This window comes from Salvelinus fontinalis, chromosome 10 (assembly GCF_029448725.1).
Source record: "Salvelinus fontinalis isolate EN_2023a chromosome 10, ASM2944872v1, whole genome shotgun sequence".
NCBI lineage: Eukaryota > Metazoa > Chordata > Actinopteri > Salmoniformes > Salmonidae > Salvelinus > Salvelinus fontinalis.
In genome coordinates this window covers 45,231,602-45,249,491 of record NC_074674.1, presented here as the reverse complement: position 1 = coordinate 45,249,491, position 17,890 = coordinate 45,231,602, and the positions used below count along the sequence as shown (strand labels likewise).

The 17,890-nt window shown below is 42.6% G+C and overlaps 1 protein-coding gene across 4 annotated transcripts in view; it reads left to right on the top strand.

Annotated features, from left to right (window-relative positions):
• The window catches only part of LOC129864192 (relaxin receptor 2-like), a 191,378-nt gene that overhangs the window by 46,107 nt on the left and 127,381 nt on the right, over positions 1–17,890 (top strand). For all 4 annotated transcript variants that reach the window (XM_055936887.1, XM_055936886.1, XM_055936885.1 and 1 more), the window contains exon 5: positions 2,160–2,231. In XM_055936887.1, the coding sequence (XP_055792862.1) occupies positions 2,160–2,231 (72 nt within the window). The remainder of the gene's footprint in view (positions 1–2,159; positions 2,232–17,890) is intronic.

Sequence of the window (17,890 nt, the reverse complement as noted above, 5' to 3'; positions counted from 1 at the left end):
GTGGCTCGCAGGCTCCCACGCTGCTGCTGGATCGTCAGGCTTTCACACCTCAGGTGGCTCGCAGGCTCCCACGCTGCTGCCAGCTCGTTGGGTTTCTACGCCCCCATCCGGCTTGTCCAGCGCCCATGCCTCGGCCGGCCCGTCAGGCTCACCCAGGTGGGATGCCAGGTGGCGCCCCTAGGGGGTACTGTCACGCCTGCTCCCGCTCTCCGTCTCTGGCGCACGAGGGCGTCATGCTGCCCTTCATTACGCACACCTGTCACCATCATTACTCGCAGCAGCGCTCATTGGACTCACCTGGACTCCTTCCCTTAGTTGATTGCCCCGTCTACAACTGTCTATTCCCCCATTTGTTCCCTGTATCTGCATTCATGTTGTTATGTGTTCATGTCCAGACGCTGTCCTGTCCTGTTCCATGTCTATTGCTAATTAAATGTTCACTCCTTGTATTTGCTTCTCGTCTACCAGCGTCGATCCTTACAGATTGGAGTCCACCTGTGGTAAATTCAATTGATTGGACATGATTTGGAAAGGTAAAAAATGTGTCTATATAAGGTCCCACAGTTGACAGTACATGCAAAAACCAAGCCATGAGGTCGAAGGAATTGTCTGTAGAGCTCCGAGACAGGATTTTGTTGAGGCACAGATCTAGGGAAGGGCACCAAAAAAATGTCTGCAGCATTGAAGGTCCCCAAGAACACAATGGCCTCCATTCTTAAATGGAAGAAGTTTGGAACCACCAAGTCTCTTCCTAGAGCTGGCCGCCCAGCCAAACTGAGCAATCGGCGGAGAAGGGCCTTGGTCAAGGAGGTGACCAAGAACCCGATGGTCACTCTGACAGAGCTCCAGAGTTCCTCTGTGGAGATGGGAGAACCTTCCAGAAGGATAACCATCTTTGCAGCACTCCACCAATTTGGCCTTTATGGAGAGTGGCCAGACAGAAGCCACACCTCAGTAAAAGGCACATGACAGCCTGCTTGGAGTTTTCCAAAAGGCACCTTAAGGACTCAGACCATGAGAAACAAGATTCTCTAGTCTGATGAAACCAAGATTGAACACTTTGGCCTGAATGCCAAGCGTCACGTCTGGAGGAAACCTGGCACCATCACTATGATGAAGCATGGTGTTGGCAGCATCATACTGTGGGGATGTTTTTCAGTGGCAGAGACTGGGAGACTAGCCAGGATCGACGGAAAGTTGAGCGGAGCAAAGTACAGAGAGATCCTTGATGAAAACCTTCTCCAGAATGCTCAGGATCTCAGACTGGGGTGAGGATTCACTTTCCAACAGGACAACGACCCTTAGCATACAGCCAAGACAACGCAGGAGTGGCTTTGGGACAAGTCTCTGAATGTCCTTGAGAGGCCCAGCCAGAGCCTGGACTTGAACCCAATCAAACATCTCTGGAGAGACCTGAAAATAGCTGTGCAGCAACGCTCCCCATCCAACCTGACAGAGCTTGAGACGATCTGCAGAGAAGAATGGGAGAAACTCCACAAATACAGGTGTGCCAAGCTTGTAGCTTCATACCCAAGAAGACTTGACGCTGTAATCGCTGCCAAAGGTGCTTCAACAAAGTACTGAGTATAGGGTCTGAATACTTACATAAGTGTGATATTTCATTTTGAGGGGTTTTATACAAAAGTTTTGCATGTTCCATGTTTTTTTGGTGTGGCGGCAATGATTTTGCCGTTGCGCAGCGCCACAGCTAAATGACTGCAGCAGAAACACTAACGTGGATGCTACCGTGATTACGGATAATCATGAATGAATCATGAATAATGACGAGTGAGAAAATGTTACATAGGGTCAAAGATCATACCCCCAAGACATGCTCCCCTGCTATTTGTAAAGGGCTTGGAATATGGAACCAAATACTAAACTTTTGACTACTATATTTAAATGTATAAGAATCTTTAGGGATATCAATCATTTTGAGAAAAAAACAAGAGCTCATCTGCTGTTCAATCTCAGCTCTAATTATATAATATATCACATTCATCTCACAGAATAGATGGCTGATGGAATGGATTTTCAAGTAGCATTATGTGTGGACCGGATGTGTGTGTGTCTGTGTATGGGTGCACGCATCCGTGCGTGCCGCGTGTGTGTCCCCCCCCCCGTGTAACCATAGTAACGGTGCAGTGTTCCCGTTGCAGGTCTCTGAAGAGTAATGAGATACAGAGACTGTCGGACAACATCTTCTCCAAATACACACACCTGCAGAGACTGTGAGTACCATACTATACTATACCTTACTAATGTATACTACACGGGGATACCTAGTCAGTTGTACAACTGAATGCCTTCAACTGAAATGTGTCTTCTGCATTTAACCCCTCTGAATCAGAGAGGTGCGGGGGGGGATGCCTTAAATCAACATCCACGGCACCCAGAGAACAGTGGGTTAACTGCTTTGCGGAGGACGACAGATTTTTACCTGGTCAAACTTTTGGTTACTGGCCTAACACTCTAACTGCTAGGCTACCTAACCATACCACATTATAGTACACCATACCATACTATACTATACCATACTCAACCATACCATACCATACCATGCCATACTAAACCAGACCATACTATACCATACTAAACCATACCATGCCATACCATACTTTACTATACCACACCATACTAAACCATAACAAACAATGCCATACTATACTATACTAAACCATACTGTAGCATGCCACAACGTGCCATACTATACTGTACTAAACCATACTACACCATGCCATACCATGCTATACTATACTATACTAAACCATACCATGTCATACTAAACCATAACAAACCATGCCATACTATGCTATACTAAACCATACTATACCATACCAAACCGTATACCATACCAAACCAAACCATACCATACTATACTATACCATCAATTGTCACATGATCTGTCACATGATCTCAGTATATATACACCTGTTCTGAAAGGCCCCAGAGTCTGCAACACCACTAAGCAAGGGGCACCACCAAGCAAGCGGCACCATGAAGACCGAGATTTCCAAACAGGTCAGGGACAAAGTTGTGGAGAAGTACAGATCAGGGTTGGGTTATATAAAAAATATCTGGAACTTTGAACATCCCACGGAGCACCATTAAATCCATTATAAAAAATGGAAAGAATATGGCACCACATTTTTTTTTTTTTACATTTTAGTCATTTAGCAGACGCTCTTATCCAGAGCGACTTACAGTAGAGTGCATACATTTTACATACTGAGACAAGGATATCCCTACCGGCCAAACCCTCCCTAACCCGGACAATGCTATGCCAATTGTGCGTCGCCCCACGGACCTCCCGGTTGCGGCCGGCTGCAACAGAGCCTGGGCGCGAACCCAGAGACTCTGGTGGCGCAGCTAGCACTGCGATGCAGTGCCCTAGACCACTGCACCACCCGGGAGACCACAACAAACCTGCCAAGAGAGGGCCGCCCACTAAAACTCACAGACCAGGCAAGGAGGGAATTAATCAGAGACCAAAGAGAACCCTGAAGGAGCTTCAAAGCTCCACAGCGGAGATTGGAGTATCTGTCCATAGTATCACTTTAAGACGTACACCCCACAGAGCTGGGCTTTACAGAAGAATGGCCATAAAAAACCATATGGAAGAAGGTACTCTGGTTAGATGAGACAAAAATGTTGCTTTTTGGCCATCAACGAAACCGCTATGTCTGGCGCAAACCCCAACACCTCTCATCACCCCGAGAACACCATCCCCACAGTGAAGCATGGTGGTGGCAGCATCATGCTGTGGGGATGTTTTTCATCGGCAGGGACTGGGAAACTGGTCAGATGTGAAGGAATGATGGATGGAGCTAAGTACAGGGAAATTCTTGAGGGAAACCTGTTCTAGTCTTCAAGAGATTTGAGACTGGGACAGAGATTCAACTTCCAGCAGGACAATGACCCTAAGCATACTGCTAAAGCGACATTCGAGGGGTTTAAGGGGAAACATTTAAATGTCTTGGAATGGCCTAGTCAAAGCCCAGACCTCAATCCAATTGAGAATCTATGGTATGACTTAAAGATTGCTGTACACCAGCAGAACCCATCCAACTTGAAGGAGCTGGAGCAGCTTTGTCTTGAATGATGGGCAAAAATCCCAGGGGCTAGATATTCCAAGCTTATAGAGACATACCCCAAGAGACTTGCAGCTGTAATTGCTGCAAAAGGTGTGTGTGTGTGTGTCTTATTTGTTGTTTGTTTCACAATAACAAATATTTTGCTTCTTCAAAGTGGTAGGCATGTTGTGAAAATACCATACTGAACCATATCATATTATACTATACCATACCATAATATACTATACAATAATGGGTCATACCATACCATAATATACTATACCATAATATACTATACTATACCATACCATACTATACTATACTATGCCATACTTTACCATACCATACCATACCGTGCCATACCATACAATACCATACCATAATATACTATACCATACCATGTCATACCATACCATAATATAATATACCATACCATAATATACAATACCATACCATAATATAATATACCAGACCATAATATACAATACCATACCATAATATACTATACTATACCACACTGTGTCATACTATACTATACCATACTAAACCATACTATACCATACCGTACCATAATATGCTATGCTACAATATACCATGCTAAACCATTCCATACCATAATATACTATGCCATACTGAACCATATCATATTATACCAAACTATTCCATACCATAATATACTATACTATAACATACCGTGTCATACAATACTATACCATACTAAAGCATACTATACCATACTATACTATAATATACTACAATATACCATACTAAACCATTCCATAACATAATATACTATGCCATACTGAACCATATCATATTATACCAAACTATACCATACCATACCATAATATACTATACTATACCATACCGTGTCATACCATACTAAAGCATACTATACCATACCATACTATACTATACTACAATATACCATACTAAACCGTATTATACTATACTATACCATACTGAGCCATTTCATATTATACCATACTATTCCATGCCATACTATACTACACCATACTAAACCATACTATACCATGCCATACTATACTATACTATACTACTATATGCAATACTATACTGTACTATGCTATGCTATGCTGTATTATACTATACTATGCTATACTATACCCCTTTACTGGCTCAAATAGCCAACCAATCAGCCTGTTACCAACCCTTAGTAAACTTCTGGAAAATATTGTGTTTGACGAGATACAAGGCTATTTCACAGTAAACAAATTGACAACAGACTTTCAGCACGCTTATAGGGAAGGACAATCAACAAGCACAGCACTTACACAAATGACTGATTTGACTAAATTGACTAAATGAGTGCATATTTTTTTATAAACCTTTTCATACTGGTCCCCTCTGGGAATCAAACCCACAACCCTGGCGTTGGAAGCACCACGTCCTACCCAACTGAGCTACAAGGGACCACCTGGGGAATAATGTCTGCATGGAAAGGACTGAATGGTTGAATGAATACGTGGGGGAAAGCGTTACAATTACAGAACACGTGTTATTTGCATAAAACACTAATGTGGAAATGTGTGTAGAAATGAGTTTGGGTCCCATTACTTTCACAGCAGCCGCAGCAGCTGAACACTTACCTGAGGTGTACAGTGAATGTGTCATTTGGGTAATCCATCACTTTAAAATGCATTCAGCCTTTTAGCTTGCGTCCCCAATGGCAGCCTGTTCCCTACATAGTGCACTACTTTAGACCAGGGCCCTATTCCCTACATAGTGCACTACTTTTGACCAGAGCTCTATGGGTCCTGGTAAAAAATAATACACTATGTAGGGAACAGGGTGCAATAGGGACATATTTTTGGGCAGGGAAATTAAATATCTTGTTAAAAAATATGTCTATCTAAAGGGATAACTTGAAAGGTTAATGAAATAATTGAAATACAAATATGTGGTTATTTATTAGCCTAGTTAGTAGTTATAAGTATTTAGGCACATCATGTGAATTAGGCCTTGTGAAATGATTGTGAAAAGTACAAGATCTACTGTTGACAACAGACTTTCAGCAAGCTTATAGGGAAGCACAATCAACAAGCACAGCACTTACACAAATGACTGATGACTGGCTAAGTGAAATTGATGATCAAATTCTTGTGGGGGCTGTCTTGTTAGACTTTTGACATGATAAATCCTAGTCTGCTGCTGGAAAAACGTATGGCTTTTCACCCCCTACTATGATGTGGATAAATAGTTACTTGTCTATCAGAACACAGAGGGTGTTCTTTAATGGAAGCCTCTCAAACATAATCCAGGTAGATTCAGGAATTCCCCAGGGTAGCTGTTTAGGCCCCTTGCTTTTTTTTAATTTATTTTTTTACAAATGACATGCCACTTTGAGTAAAGCATGAATTACTTTAAATGCATGTAAATATGCGGATGACTCAACACTATACACGTCAGCTACTACAGCGACTGAAATGACTGCAACACTTAACAAAGAACTGCAGTTAGTTTCAGAGTGGGTGGCAAGGAATAAGTTAGCCCTAAATATTTCTAAAACTAAAAGCATTGTATTTGGGACAAAACATTCAATAAATCCTAAACCACAACTAAATATTGTAATAAATAATGTGGAACTTGAGCAAGTTGAGATGACTAAACTGCTTGGAGTAACCCTAGATTGTAAACTGTCATGGTCATAACATGTTGATGCAGTAGTAGCTAAGATGGGAAGAAGTCTGTCGATAATAAAGCGATGCTCTGCCTTCTTAACACTATCAACAAGGCAGGTCCTACAGGTCCTGGTTTTGTCGCACCTTGACTACTGTTCAGACGTGTGGTCAGGTGCCACAAAAAATAACTTAGGAAAATTACAATTTTCTTCGAACAGGGCAGCATGGCTGAATACTATACCATGCCATACTATACCATGCCATACTATACTATACCATAACATACTATACCATACTATACTATACCATGCCATACTATACCATGCCATACTTTACCATAACATACTATACTATACCATAACATACTATAGCATACTATACCATACTATTCAATAACATACGATACCATACTATACCATGCTATACCATAACATACCATGCTATACCATAACATACCATACTATACTATATCATACTATACCATAACACAGCATACCAGACCATACTATACCATACTATACTATACCATAACATACTATGCCATACTATACCATGCCATACTATGACATGCCGTACCAAACCATACCATACTATACTATGCCATACTTTACCATACCATACCATACCATACCATACCATACCATACTATACCATAACATACCATAACATACCATACTATACCATAACATACCACACCATGCTATACTGTCTGACATGACATTGTCTTCTCCACATACACACACCTGCCGAGACTGTGTGTTCTAAACAATTTGAAACTGGACTTGTGTAGAGTAGGTGGACTGGACTGGTCTGGACTGGAGTAGTTTGGACTGGACTGGAGTAGGTTGGACTGGACTGGAGTAGGTTGGACTGGACTGGACTGGACTGGAGTAGGTTGGACTGGACTGGACTGGAGTAGGTTGGACTGGACTGGAATGGAGTAGGTTGGACTGGACTGGACTGGAGTAGGTTGGACTGGACTGGACTGGAGTAGGTTGGACTGGACTGGACTGGAGTAGGTTGGACTGGACTGGACTGGATTCAACTCGATTTATTGTCAATATTATACATTTGCATGAAAATGTATTTAGTCCATGTATCATAGTTGACTAGTTATAATCCTGTTAGGAACACTGTCATATCTTGTTAGAAGTGTTGAACAGAGTTTGAACCATGGTTCACTAGGCATTAGCTTACACATCAAGCTAGTGTTCATGTCATTATCCCAGGCATAGTGCACCAGGTAAATTGGCAAAAACAACTGTCACATGTACAATGTTTAAGTCATTGAACAGACACGGTTATCCAGAGTGATTTACAGTAGTGAGTGCATATATTTTTTCATACTGGTCCCATGTGGGAATCAAACCCACAACCCTGGCGTTGGAAGCACCACGTCCTACCCAACTGAGCTACAAGGGACCACCTGGGGAATAATGTCTGCATGTGAAAGGACTGAATGGTTGAATGAATACGTGGGGAAAGCGTTACAATTACAGAACACGTGTTATTTGCATAAAACACTAATGTGGAAATGTGTGTAGAAATGAGTTTGGGTCCCATTACTTTCACAGCAGCCGCAGCAGCTGAACACTTACCTGAGGTGTACAGTGAATGTGTCATTTGGGTAATCCATCACTTTAAAATGCATTCAGCCTTTTAGCTTGCGTCCCCAATGGCAGCCTGTTCCCTACATAGTGCACTACTTTAGACCAGGGCCCTATTCTCTACATAGTGCACTACTTTAGACCAGAGCCCTATTCTCTACATAGTGCACTACTATGGTCCAAAGCCCTATTCTCTACATAGTACACTACTATAGACCAGAGCCCTTTTCCCTACATAGTGCACTACTATAGACCAGAGCCCTATTCCCTACATAGTGCACTACTATAGACCAGAGCCCTATTCCCTACATAGTGCACTACTATAGTCCAGAGCCCTTTTCCCTACATAGTGCACTACTATAGTCCATAGCCCTATTCCCTACATAGTGCCCTACTATAGACCAGAGCCCTATTCCCTACATAGTGCCCTACTATAGACCAGAGCCCTATTCCCTACATAGTGCACTACTATAGTCCAGAGGCCTATTCCCTACATAGTGCACTACTATAGACCAAAGCCCTTTTCCCTACATAGTGCACTATTATAGACCAGAGCCCTGTTCCCTACATAGTGTACTACTATAGTCCAGAGCCCTATTCCCTACATAGTGCACTACTATAGACCAGAGCCCTGTTCCTTACATAGTGCACCCTATTCCCTACATAGTGCACCCTATTCCAAACATACTGCACACTATTCCCTACATAGTCCACCCTAGTCCCTACATAGTGCACACTATTGTGTACATAGTGCACCCTATTCCCTACATAGTGCACTACTTTTGACCAGAGCTCTATGGGTCCTGGCAAAAAATAATGCGCTATGTAGGGAACAGGGTGGCATTGGTGGTGTTGGGCAGGGACCGCTGGTAATGAGGACCCCGTGGACTGTATCCACAAGACTAAAAAACTCCCTGCTCTGCGTAGCTTTTAGGATGATGTTAAGTGAAATCAGCTCATAGAGGTTTATCTCAGCTGGTAAAGTCAGTTTGAGGTACCACAAAGGAGAGATAGTGATGACGCTCATTGATATTACTGCAAATGATGGGGAATAACCGTGATGAGGCATCGCCAGCTGTGAACCCAATTGTTTGCTTCAGTCAACCACGGTGAACGTAACTGTATATCAAATGTTGCATTGTTTAAAGGCTTGATATCATTTTTGTCTGACATGATCGCTTTGCCTACTCTTAATTCTTCCATAATATGTTGGGATGAATACAGATGTGGGATCTTAATTTGATCACTCTTTTGTTGCTGTAAATTTGAAGCGTATTTTACTTTTTTTAAAGGCTTCTAAAGTTTGTAATTTCCACTTTGAAATTTCTGATTTGATTTGCCCTAAAGAAAAATGCCCATGAATTATAATCCACATAATTATTCACATTTCCTGTTGCTACAGGATTATTTTCCTGCTGGTCCTAAATATCTGTCGACTAGGCGTGACTCTTATGACTAAAGAGGCTTCATGCGTAGCTTTTATTTTTACCAATAAGAGGAGGAGTAAAACGTTTCTGTTCTCAGCACGTATGAGGCAGAGTAAAACGTCTCTGTTCTCAGCACGTATGAGGCAGAGTAAAACGTCTCTGTTCTCAGCACGTATGAGGCAGAGTAAAACGTCTCTGTTCTCAGCACGTATGAGGCAGAGTAAAACGTCTCTGTTCTCAGCACATATGAGGCAGAGTAAAACGTCTCTGTTCTCAGCACGTATGAGGCAGAGTAAAACGTCTCTGTTCTCAGCACGTATGAGGCAGAGTAAAACGTCTCTGTTCTCAGCACGTATGAGGCAGAGTAAAACGTCTCTGTTCTCAGCACGTATGAGGCAGAGTAAAACGTCTCTGTTCTCAGCACGTATGAGGCAGAGTAAAACGTCTCTGTTCTCAGCACGTATGAGGCAGAGTAAAACGTCTCTGTTCTCAGCACTTATGAGGCAGAGTAAAACGTCTCTGTTCTCAGCACGTATGAGGCAGAGTAAAACGTCTCTGTTCTCAGCACGTATGAGGCAGAGTAAAACGTCTCTGTTCTCAGCACATATGAGGCAGAGTAAAACGTCTCTGTTCTCAGCACGTATGAGGCAGAGTAAAACGTCTCTGTTCTCAGCACGTATGAGGCAGAGTAAAACGTCTCTGTTCTCAGCACGTATGAGGCAGAGTAAAACGTCTCTGTTCTCAGCACGTATGAGGCAGAGTAAAACGTCTCTGTTCTCAGCACGTATGAGGCAGAGTAAAACGTCTCTGTTCTCAGCACGTATGAGGCAGAGTAAAACGTCTCTGTTCTCAGCACGTATGAGGCAGAGTAAAACGTCTCTGTTCTCAGCACGTATGACAAATTGTCTTCTCTGAGACGCTTTGTGGATACGGGCCCGGATCTCCTTGCCACTTAGAGCCAATCAGAGAGATGTGATTAGGCAGAACTCTACTCTTGCAAGTGCGCACACACACACACACACACACCCTACACACCACACAGCACACACACCCCCCACAGCACACACTCACACACACACACACCCCACACACACACACCACACACACACACACACACACAGAGAGATGTGATTAGGCACACACCACACAGACACACTACACACACACAGACCACACACACACACACACACACATCACACACCACCACACACACATCACACACATCCACACACACCCCCTTCACAGACTACTTCTACTTATAGTCCCTTCAGAATGTATTCATACCTCTGGACTTATTCCACATGTTGTTGTGTTACAGCCTGCATTCAAAATGGATTAAATACTTTTTTAAATCTCACCCATCTACAATACCCCATAATGACATTTTTTAAAATATATATATTTTTTTATTTAAATGTTATAATACAGAAATATCTAATTTACATAAGTGTTCACACCCCTGAGTCAATACTTTGTAGAAGCCCCTTTGGCAGTAATCACAGTTGTGAGTCTTTTTGTGTAAGTCTCCAAGACTTTTCCACACATGGATTGTGCAACATTCACCCGTTATTATTTTCAAAATTCTATAATTCTGTCAAATTGGTTGTTGATCATTTCTAGACAACTATTTTCAGGTCTTGACATAGATTTTCAAGTAGATTTAAGTAAAAACTGTAACTCGACCATCTTCTGCACACCCTACCATTCCAGTGTTTAATTGCTATATTGTAATTACTTCGCCACCATGGCCTATTTATTGCCTTACCTCTCTTATCCTACCTCATTTGCACACGCTGTATATAGATTTTTCTACTGTATTATTGATTGTATGTTTGTTTATTCCATGTGTAACTCTGTTTTGTTGTTTGTGTCGAACTGCTTTGCTTTATCTTGGCCAGGTCGCAGTTGCAAATGAGAACTTGTTCTCAACTTGCCTACCTGGTTAAATAAAGGTGAAATATATATATATTTTTAAAGTGCCCTCCTTGCCTGGTCTGTGAGTTTTAGTGGGCGGCCCTCTCTTGGCAGGTGTGTTGTGGTGCCATATTCTTTCCATTTTTTAAATAATGGATTTAATGGTGCTCCGTGGGATGTTCAAAGTTCCAGATATTTTTTTATAACCCAACCCTGATCTGTACTTCTCCACAACTTTGTCCCTGACTTGTTTGGAGAGCTCCTTGGTCTTCATAGTGCCGCTTGGTTAATGGTGTTGCAGGCTCTGGGGCCTTTCAGAACAAGTGTATACAGTGGGGCAAAAAAGTATTTAGTCAGCCACCAATTGTGCAAGTTCAGCCACCCACTTTAAAAGATGAGAGAGGCCTGTAATTTTCATCATAGGTACACTTCAACTATGACAGACAAAATTAGAAAAAAAAATCCAGAAAATCACATTGTAGGATTTTTAATGAATTTATTTGCAAATTATGGTGGAAAATAAGTATTTGGTCAATAACAAAAGTTTCTCAGTACTTTGTTATATACCCTTTGTTGGCAATGACAGAGGTCAAACGTTTTCTGTAAGTCTTCACAAGGTTTTCACACACTGTTGCTGGTATTTTGGCCCATTCCTCCATGCAGATCTCCTCTAGAGCAGTGATGTTTTGAGGCTGTTGCTGGGCAACACGGACTTTCAACTCCCTCCAAAGATTTTCTATGGGGTTGAGATCTGGAGACTGGCTAGGCCACTCCAGGACCTTGAAATGCTTCTTACGAAGCCACTCCTTCATTGCCCGGGCGGTGTGTTTGGGATCATTGTCATGCTGAAAGACCCAGACACGTTTCATCTTTAATGCCCTTGCTGATGGAAGGAGGTTTTCACTCAAAATCTCACGATACATGGCCCCATTCATTCTTTCCTTTACACGGATCAGTCGTCCTGGTCCCTTTGCAGAAAAACAGCCCCAAAGCATGATGTTTCCACCCCCATGCTTCACAGTAGGTATGGTGTTCTTTGGATGCAACTCAGCATTCTTTGTCCTCCAAACACAAGTTGAGTTTTTACCAAAAAGTTATATTTTGGTTTCATCTGACCATATGACATTCTCCCAATCTTCTTCTGGATCATCCAAATGCTCTCTAGCAAAATTCAGACGGGCCTGGACATGTACTGGCTCAAGCAGGGGGACACGTCTGGCACTGCAGGATTTGAGTCCCTGGCGGCGTAGTGTGATACTGATGGTAGGCTTTGTTACTTTGGTCCCAGCTCTCTGCAGGTCATATACGTGGTTCTGGGATTTTTTCGCTCACCGTTCTTGTGATCATTTTGACCCCACGGGGTGAGATCTTGCGTGGAGCCCCAGATCGAGGGAGATTATCAGTGGTCTTGTATGTCTTCCATTTCCTAATAATTGCTCCCACAGTTGATTTCTTCAAACCAAGCTGCTTACCTATTGCAGATTCAGTCTTCCCAGCCTGGTGCAGGTCTACAATTTTGTTTCTGGTGTCCTTTGACAGCTCTTTGGTCTTGGCCATAGTGGAGTTTGGAGTGTGACTGTTTGAGGTTGTGGACAGGTGTCTTTTATACTGATAACAAGTTCAAACAGGTGCCATTAATACAGGTAACGAGTGGAGGACAGAGGAGCCTCTTAAAGAAGAAGTTACAGGTCTGTGAGAGCCAGAAATCTTGCTTGTTTGTATGTGACCAAATACTTATTTTCCACAATAATTTGCAAATCAATTCATTAAAAATCCTACAATGTGATTTTCTGGATTTTTTCTTCTAATTTTGTCTGTCATAGTTGAAGTGTACCTATGATGCAAATTACAGGCCTCTCTCATCTTTTTAAGTGGGAGAACTTGCACAATTGGTGGCTGACTAAATACTTTTTTGCCCCACTGTATATACTGAGACCATGTGATACTTAGATTGCACACAGGTGGACTTTATTTAACTAATTATGCAACTCCTGAAGGTAATTGATTGCACCAGATTTAATTTAGGGGCTTCATAGCAAAGGAGGTGAATACATATGCACGCACCACACAAAAAAAATCTTTTTAGAATTTTTGAAACACCAATTTGGACTATTTTGTGTATGTCCATTACATGATATCCAAATAAAAATCTATTTAAATTACAGGTAGTAATGCAACAAAATAGGAAAAATGCCAAGGGGGATGAATACTTTTGCAAGGCACTGTATTCTCTTACTAAATCTAAATCAACCAATGAAATCAAGCTACAGGCATTGCTGTTAATTTATTGTTTCTCCTCTCATTGGGCCATAATACTCGTCACATAGCAACATTTTATCCACTATTTTAAGTCTTATCCAGAAATGAGAATTTGACCAAAAATTACAGCAATTGTCTGAGGATGGTGCTGGACCTTCTGACATACAAAGAAAAAGGGGACAGTTGGATTAATAGGCTTCAACTAAAGGTTAGCATTTAGGCATTGTGCAAAACACAAGTCATATGCAATTGTTTTTTTCTGTCTCCTTCAAAGTTATTTGAAGTTATTTGTTACAGAATGCACATGTCATTAGCCTTAAAACGATTTAAATCTAAAACAAAGATACTTTTAGCATTTTACCCCAAACCCCTTGTAACACATACTGAAATGTACCTGCCCTTCAGTGGGACTTCTTGGATTAGATAAAGTTCAAATAAAATAGAAACACCATTGTTTCTTTCTTTCTGTGGCGGTCCGTCCAAACACGTGTTCCCAATCAGGCCCCAGGTGCAATCTGTTAGTCTGGGAAAGAGAAATGGTTGCATATTTTCCACACTAGCCTGTCATAAAGTGAAGTGATCTGTAACAACACTGACCTCTCTCAGGGAGAGACTCACTATTTAATGTAGCTACTATCAATCAATCACACACACACACACACACACACACACACACACACACACACACACACACACACACACACACACACACACACACACACACACACACACACACACACACACACACACACACACACACACACTGTGCGACTCCTATTTAACTTCTTAAATTCGTTCTTCTTAATTTTATTGTTTAATCTACGACTATTTAATCTTATTGTTTAATCTTACATGCTGGCCACACCGCTCACGTCGCGTACGCAAGTGTTGCAAAATTATTTACACAAACATGTTATTCAATCATTGCACCCAGACTGCTCGCGCACCTCAGCGAGCGACTGCGTGGCCAGGCGCAAAAATAGAAATCGGTTCTATTTGTGACGCTCAACGTGCTGCAAGTCCGGCCTCTCCCATCTCCTCATTGGTGTTTAGGAGCATATATACCCACGTGGCATCTCCTCATTGGTGTTTAGGAGCATATATACCCACGTGGCATCTCCTCATTGGTGTTTAGGAGCATATATACCCACGTGCCATCTCCTCATTGGTGTTTAGGAGCATATATACCCACGTTGCATCTCCTCATTGGTGTTTAGGAGCATATATACCCACGTGGCATCTCCTCATTGGTGTTTAAGAGCATATATACCCACGTGCCATCTCCTCATTGGTGTTTAATAGCATATACCCACGTGCCATCTCCTCATTGGTGTTTAGGAGCATATACCCACGTGTCATCTCCTCATTGGTGTTTAAGAGCATATACCCACGTGCCATCTCCTCATTGGTGTTTAAGAGCATATATACCCACGTGCCATCTCCTCATTGGTGTTTAGGAGCATATATCCACGTGCCATCTCCTCATTGGTGTTTAAGAGCATATATACCCACGTGCCATCTCCTCATTGGTGTTTAGGAGCATATATACCCACGTGTCATCTCCTCATTGGTGTTTAGGAGCATATATACCCACGTGCCATCTCCTCATTGGTGTTTAGGAGCATATATACCCACGTGCCATCTCCTCATTGGTGTTTAGGAGCATATATACCCACGTGTCATCTCCTCATTTGTGTTTAGGAGCATATACCCACGTGCCATCTCCTCATTGGTGTTTAGGAGCATATATACCCACGTGCCATCTCCTCATTGGTGTTTAGGAGCATATACCCACGTTCCATCTCCTCATTGGTGTTTAGGAGCATATATACCCACGTGTCATCTCCTCATTGGTGTTTAGGAGCATATATACCCACGTGGCATCTCCTCATTGGTGTTTAGGAGCATATATACCCACGTGGCATCTCCTCATTGGTGTTTAGGAGCATATATACCCACGTGCCATCTCCTCATTGGTGTTTAGGAGCATATATACCCACGTTGCATCTCCTCATTGGTGTTTAGGAGCATATATACCCACGTGGCATCTCCTCATTGGTGTTTAAGAGCATATATACCCACGTGCCATCTCCTCATTGGTGTTTAATAGCATATACCCACGTGCCATCTCCTCATTGGTGTTTAGGAGCATATACCCACGTGTCATCTCCTCATTGGTGTTTAAGAGCATATACCCACGTGCCATCTCCTCATTGGTGTTTAAGAGCATATATACCCACGTGCCATCTCCTCATTGGTGTTTAGGAGCATATATCCACGTGCCATCTCCTCATTGGTGTTTAAGAGCATATATACCCACGTGCCATCTCCTCATTGGTGTTTAGGAGCATATATACCCACGTGTCATCTCCTCATTGGTGTTTAGGAGCATATATACCCACGTGCCATCTCCTCATTGGTGTTTAGGAGCATATATACCCACGTGCCATCTCCTCATTGGTGTTTAGGAGCATATATACCCACGTGTCATCTCCTCATTTGTGTTTAGGAGCATATACCCACGTGCCATCTCCTCATTGGTGTTTAGGAGCATATATACCCACGTGCCATCTCCTCATTGGTGTTTAGGAGCATATACCCACGTTCCATCTCCTCATTGGTGTTTAGGAGCATATATACCCACGTGCCATCTCCTCATTGGTGTTTAGGAGCATATATACCCACGTGCCATCTCCTCATTGGTGTTTAGGAGCATATACCCACGTGCCATCTCCTCATTGGTTTATAGGAGCATATACCCACGTGCCATCTCCTCATTGGTGTTTAGGAGCATATACCCACGTGCCATCTCCTCATTGGTTTATAGGAGCATATATACCCACGTGCCATCTCCTCATTGGTGTTTAGGAGCATATACCCACGTGCCATCTCCTCATTGGTGTTTAAGAGCATATATACCCACGTGCCATCTCCTCATTGGTGTTTAAGAGCATATATACCCACGTGCCATCTCCTCATTGGTGTTTAAGAGCATATATACCCATGTGCCATCTCCTCATTGGTGTTTAAGAGCATATATACCCACGTGCCATCTCCTCATTGGTGTTTAAGAGCATATATACCCACGTGCCATCTCCTCATTGGTGTTTAAGAGCATATATACCCACGTGCCATCTCCTCATTGGTGTTTAGGAGCATATATACCCACGTGTCATCTCCTCATTGGTGTTTAGGAGCATATACCCACGTGCCATCTCCTCATTGGTGTTTAGGAGCATATATACCCACGTGTCATCTCCTCATTGGTGTTTAGGAGCATATACCCACGTTTCATCTCCTCATTGGTGTTTAGGAGCATATATACCCACGTGCCATCTCCTCATTGGTGTTTAGGAGCATATATACCCACGTGCCATCTCCTCATTGGTGTTTGGGAGCATATACCCACGTGCCATCTCCTCATTGGTTTATAGGAGCATATACCCACGTGCCATCTCCTCATTGGTGTTTAGGAGCATATATACCCACGTGTCATCTCCTCATTGGTGTTTAGGAGCATATACCCACGTGCCATCTCCTCATTGGTGTTTAGGAGCATATACCCACGTTCCATCTCCTCATTGGTGTTTAGGAGCATATATACCCACGTGCCATCTCCTCATTGGTGTTTAGGAGCATATATACCCACGTGCCATCTCCTCATTGGTGTTTAGGAGCATATACCCACGTGCCATCTCCTCATTGGTTTATAGGAGCATATACCCACGTGCCATCTCCTCATTGGTGTTTAAGAGCATATATACCCACGTGCCATCTCCTCATTGGTGTTTAAGAGCATATATACCCACGTGCCATCTCCTCATTGGTGTTTAAGAGCATATATACCCACGTGCCATCTCCTCATTGGTGTTTAAGAGCATATATACCCACGTGCCATCTCCTCATTGGTGTTTAGGAGCATATATACCCACGTGCCATCTCCTCATTGGTGTTTAGGAGCATATACC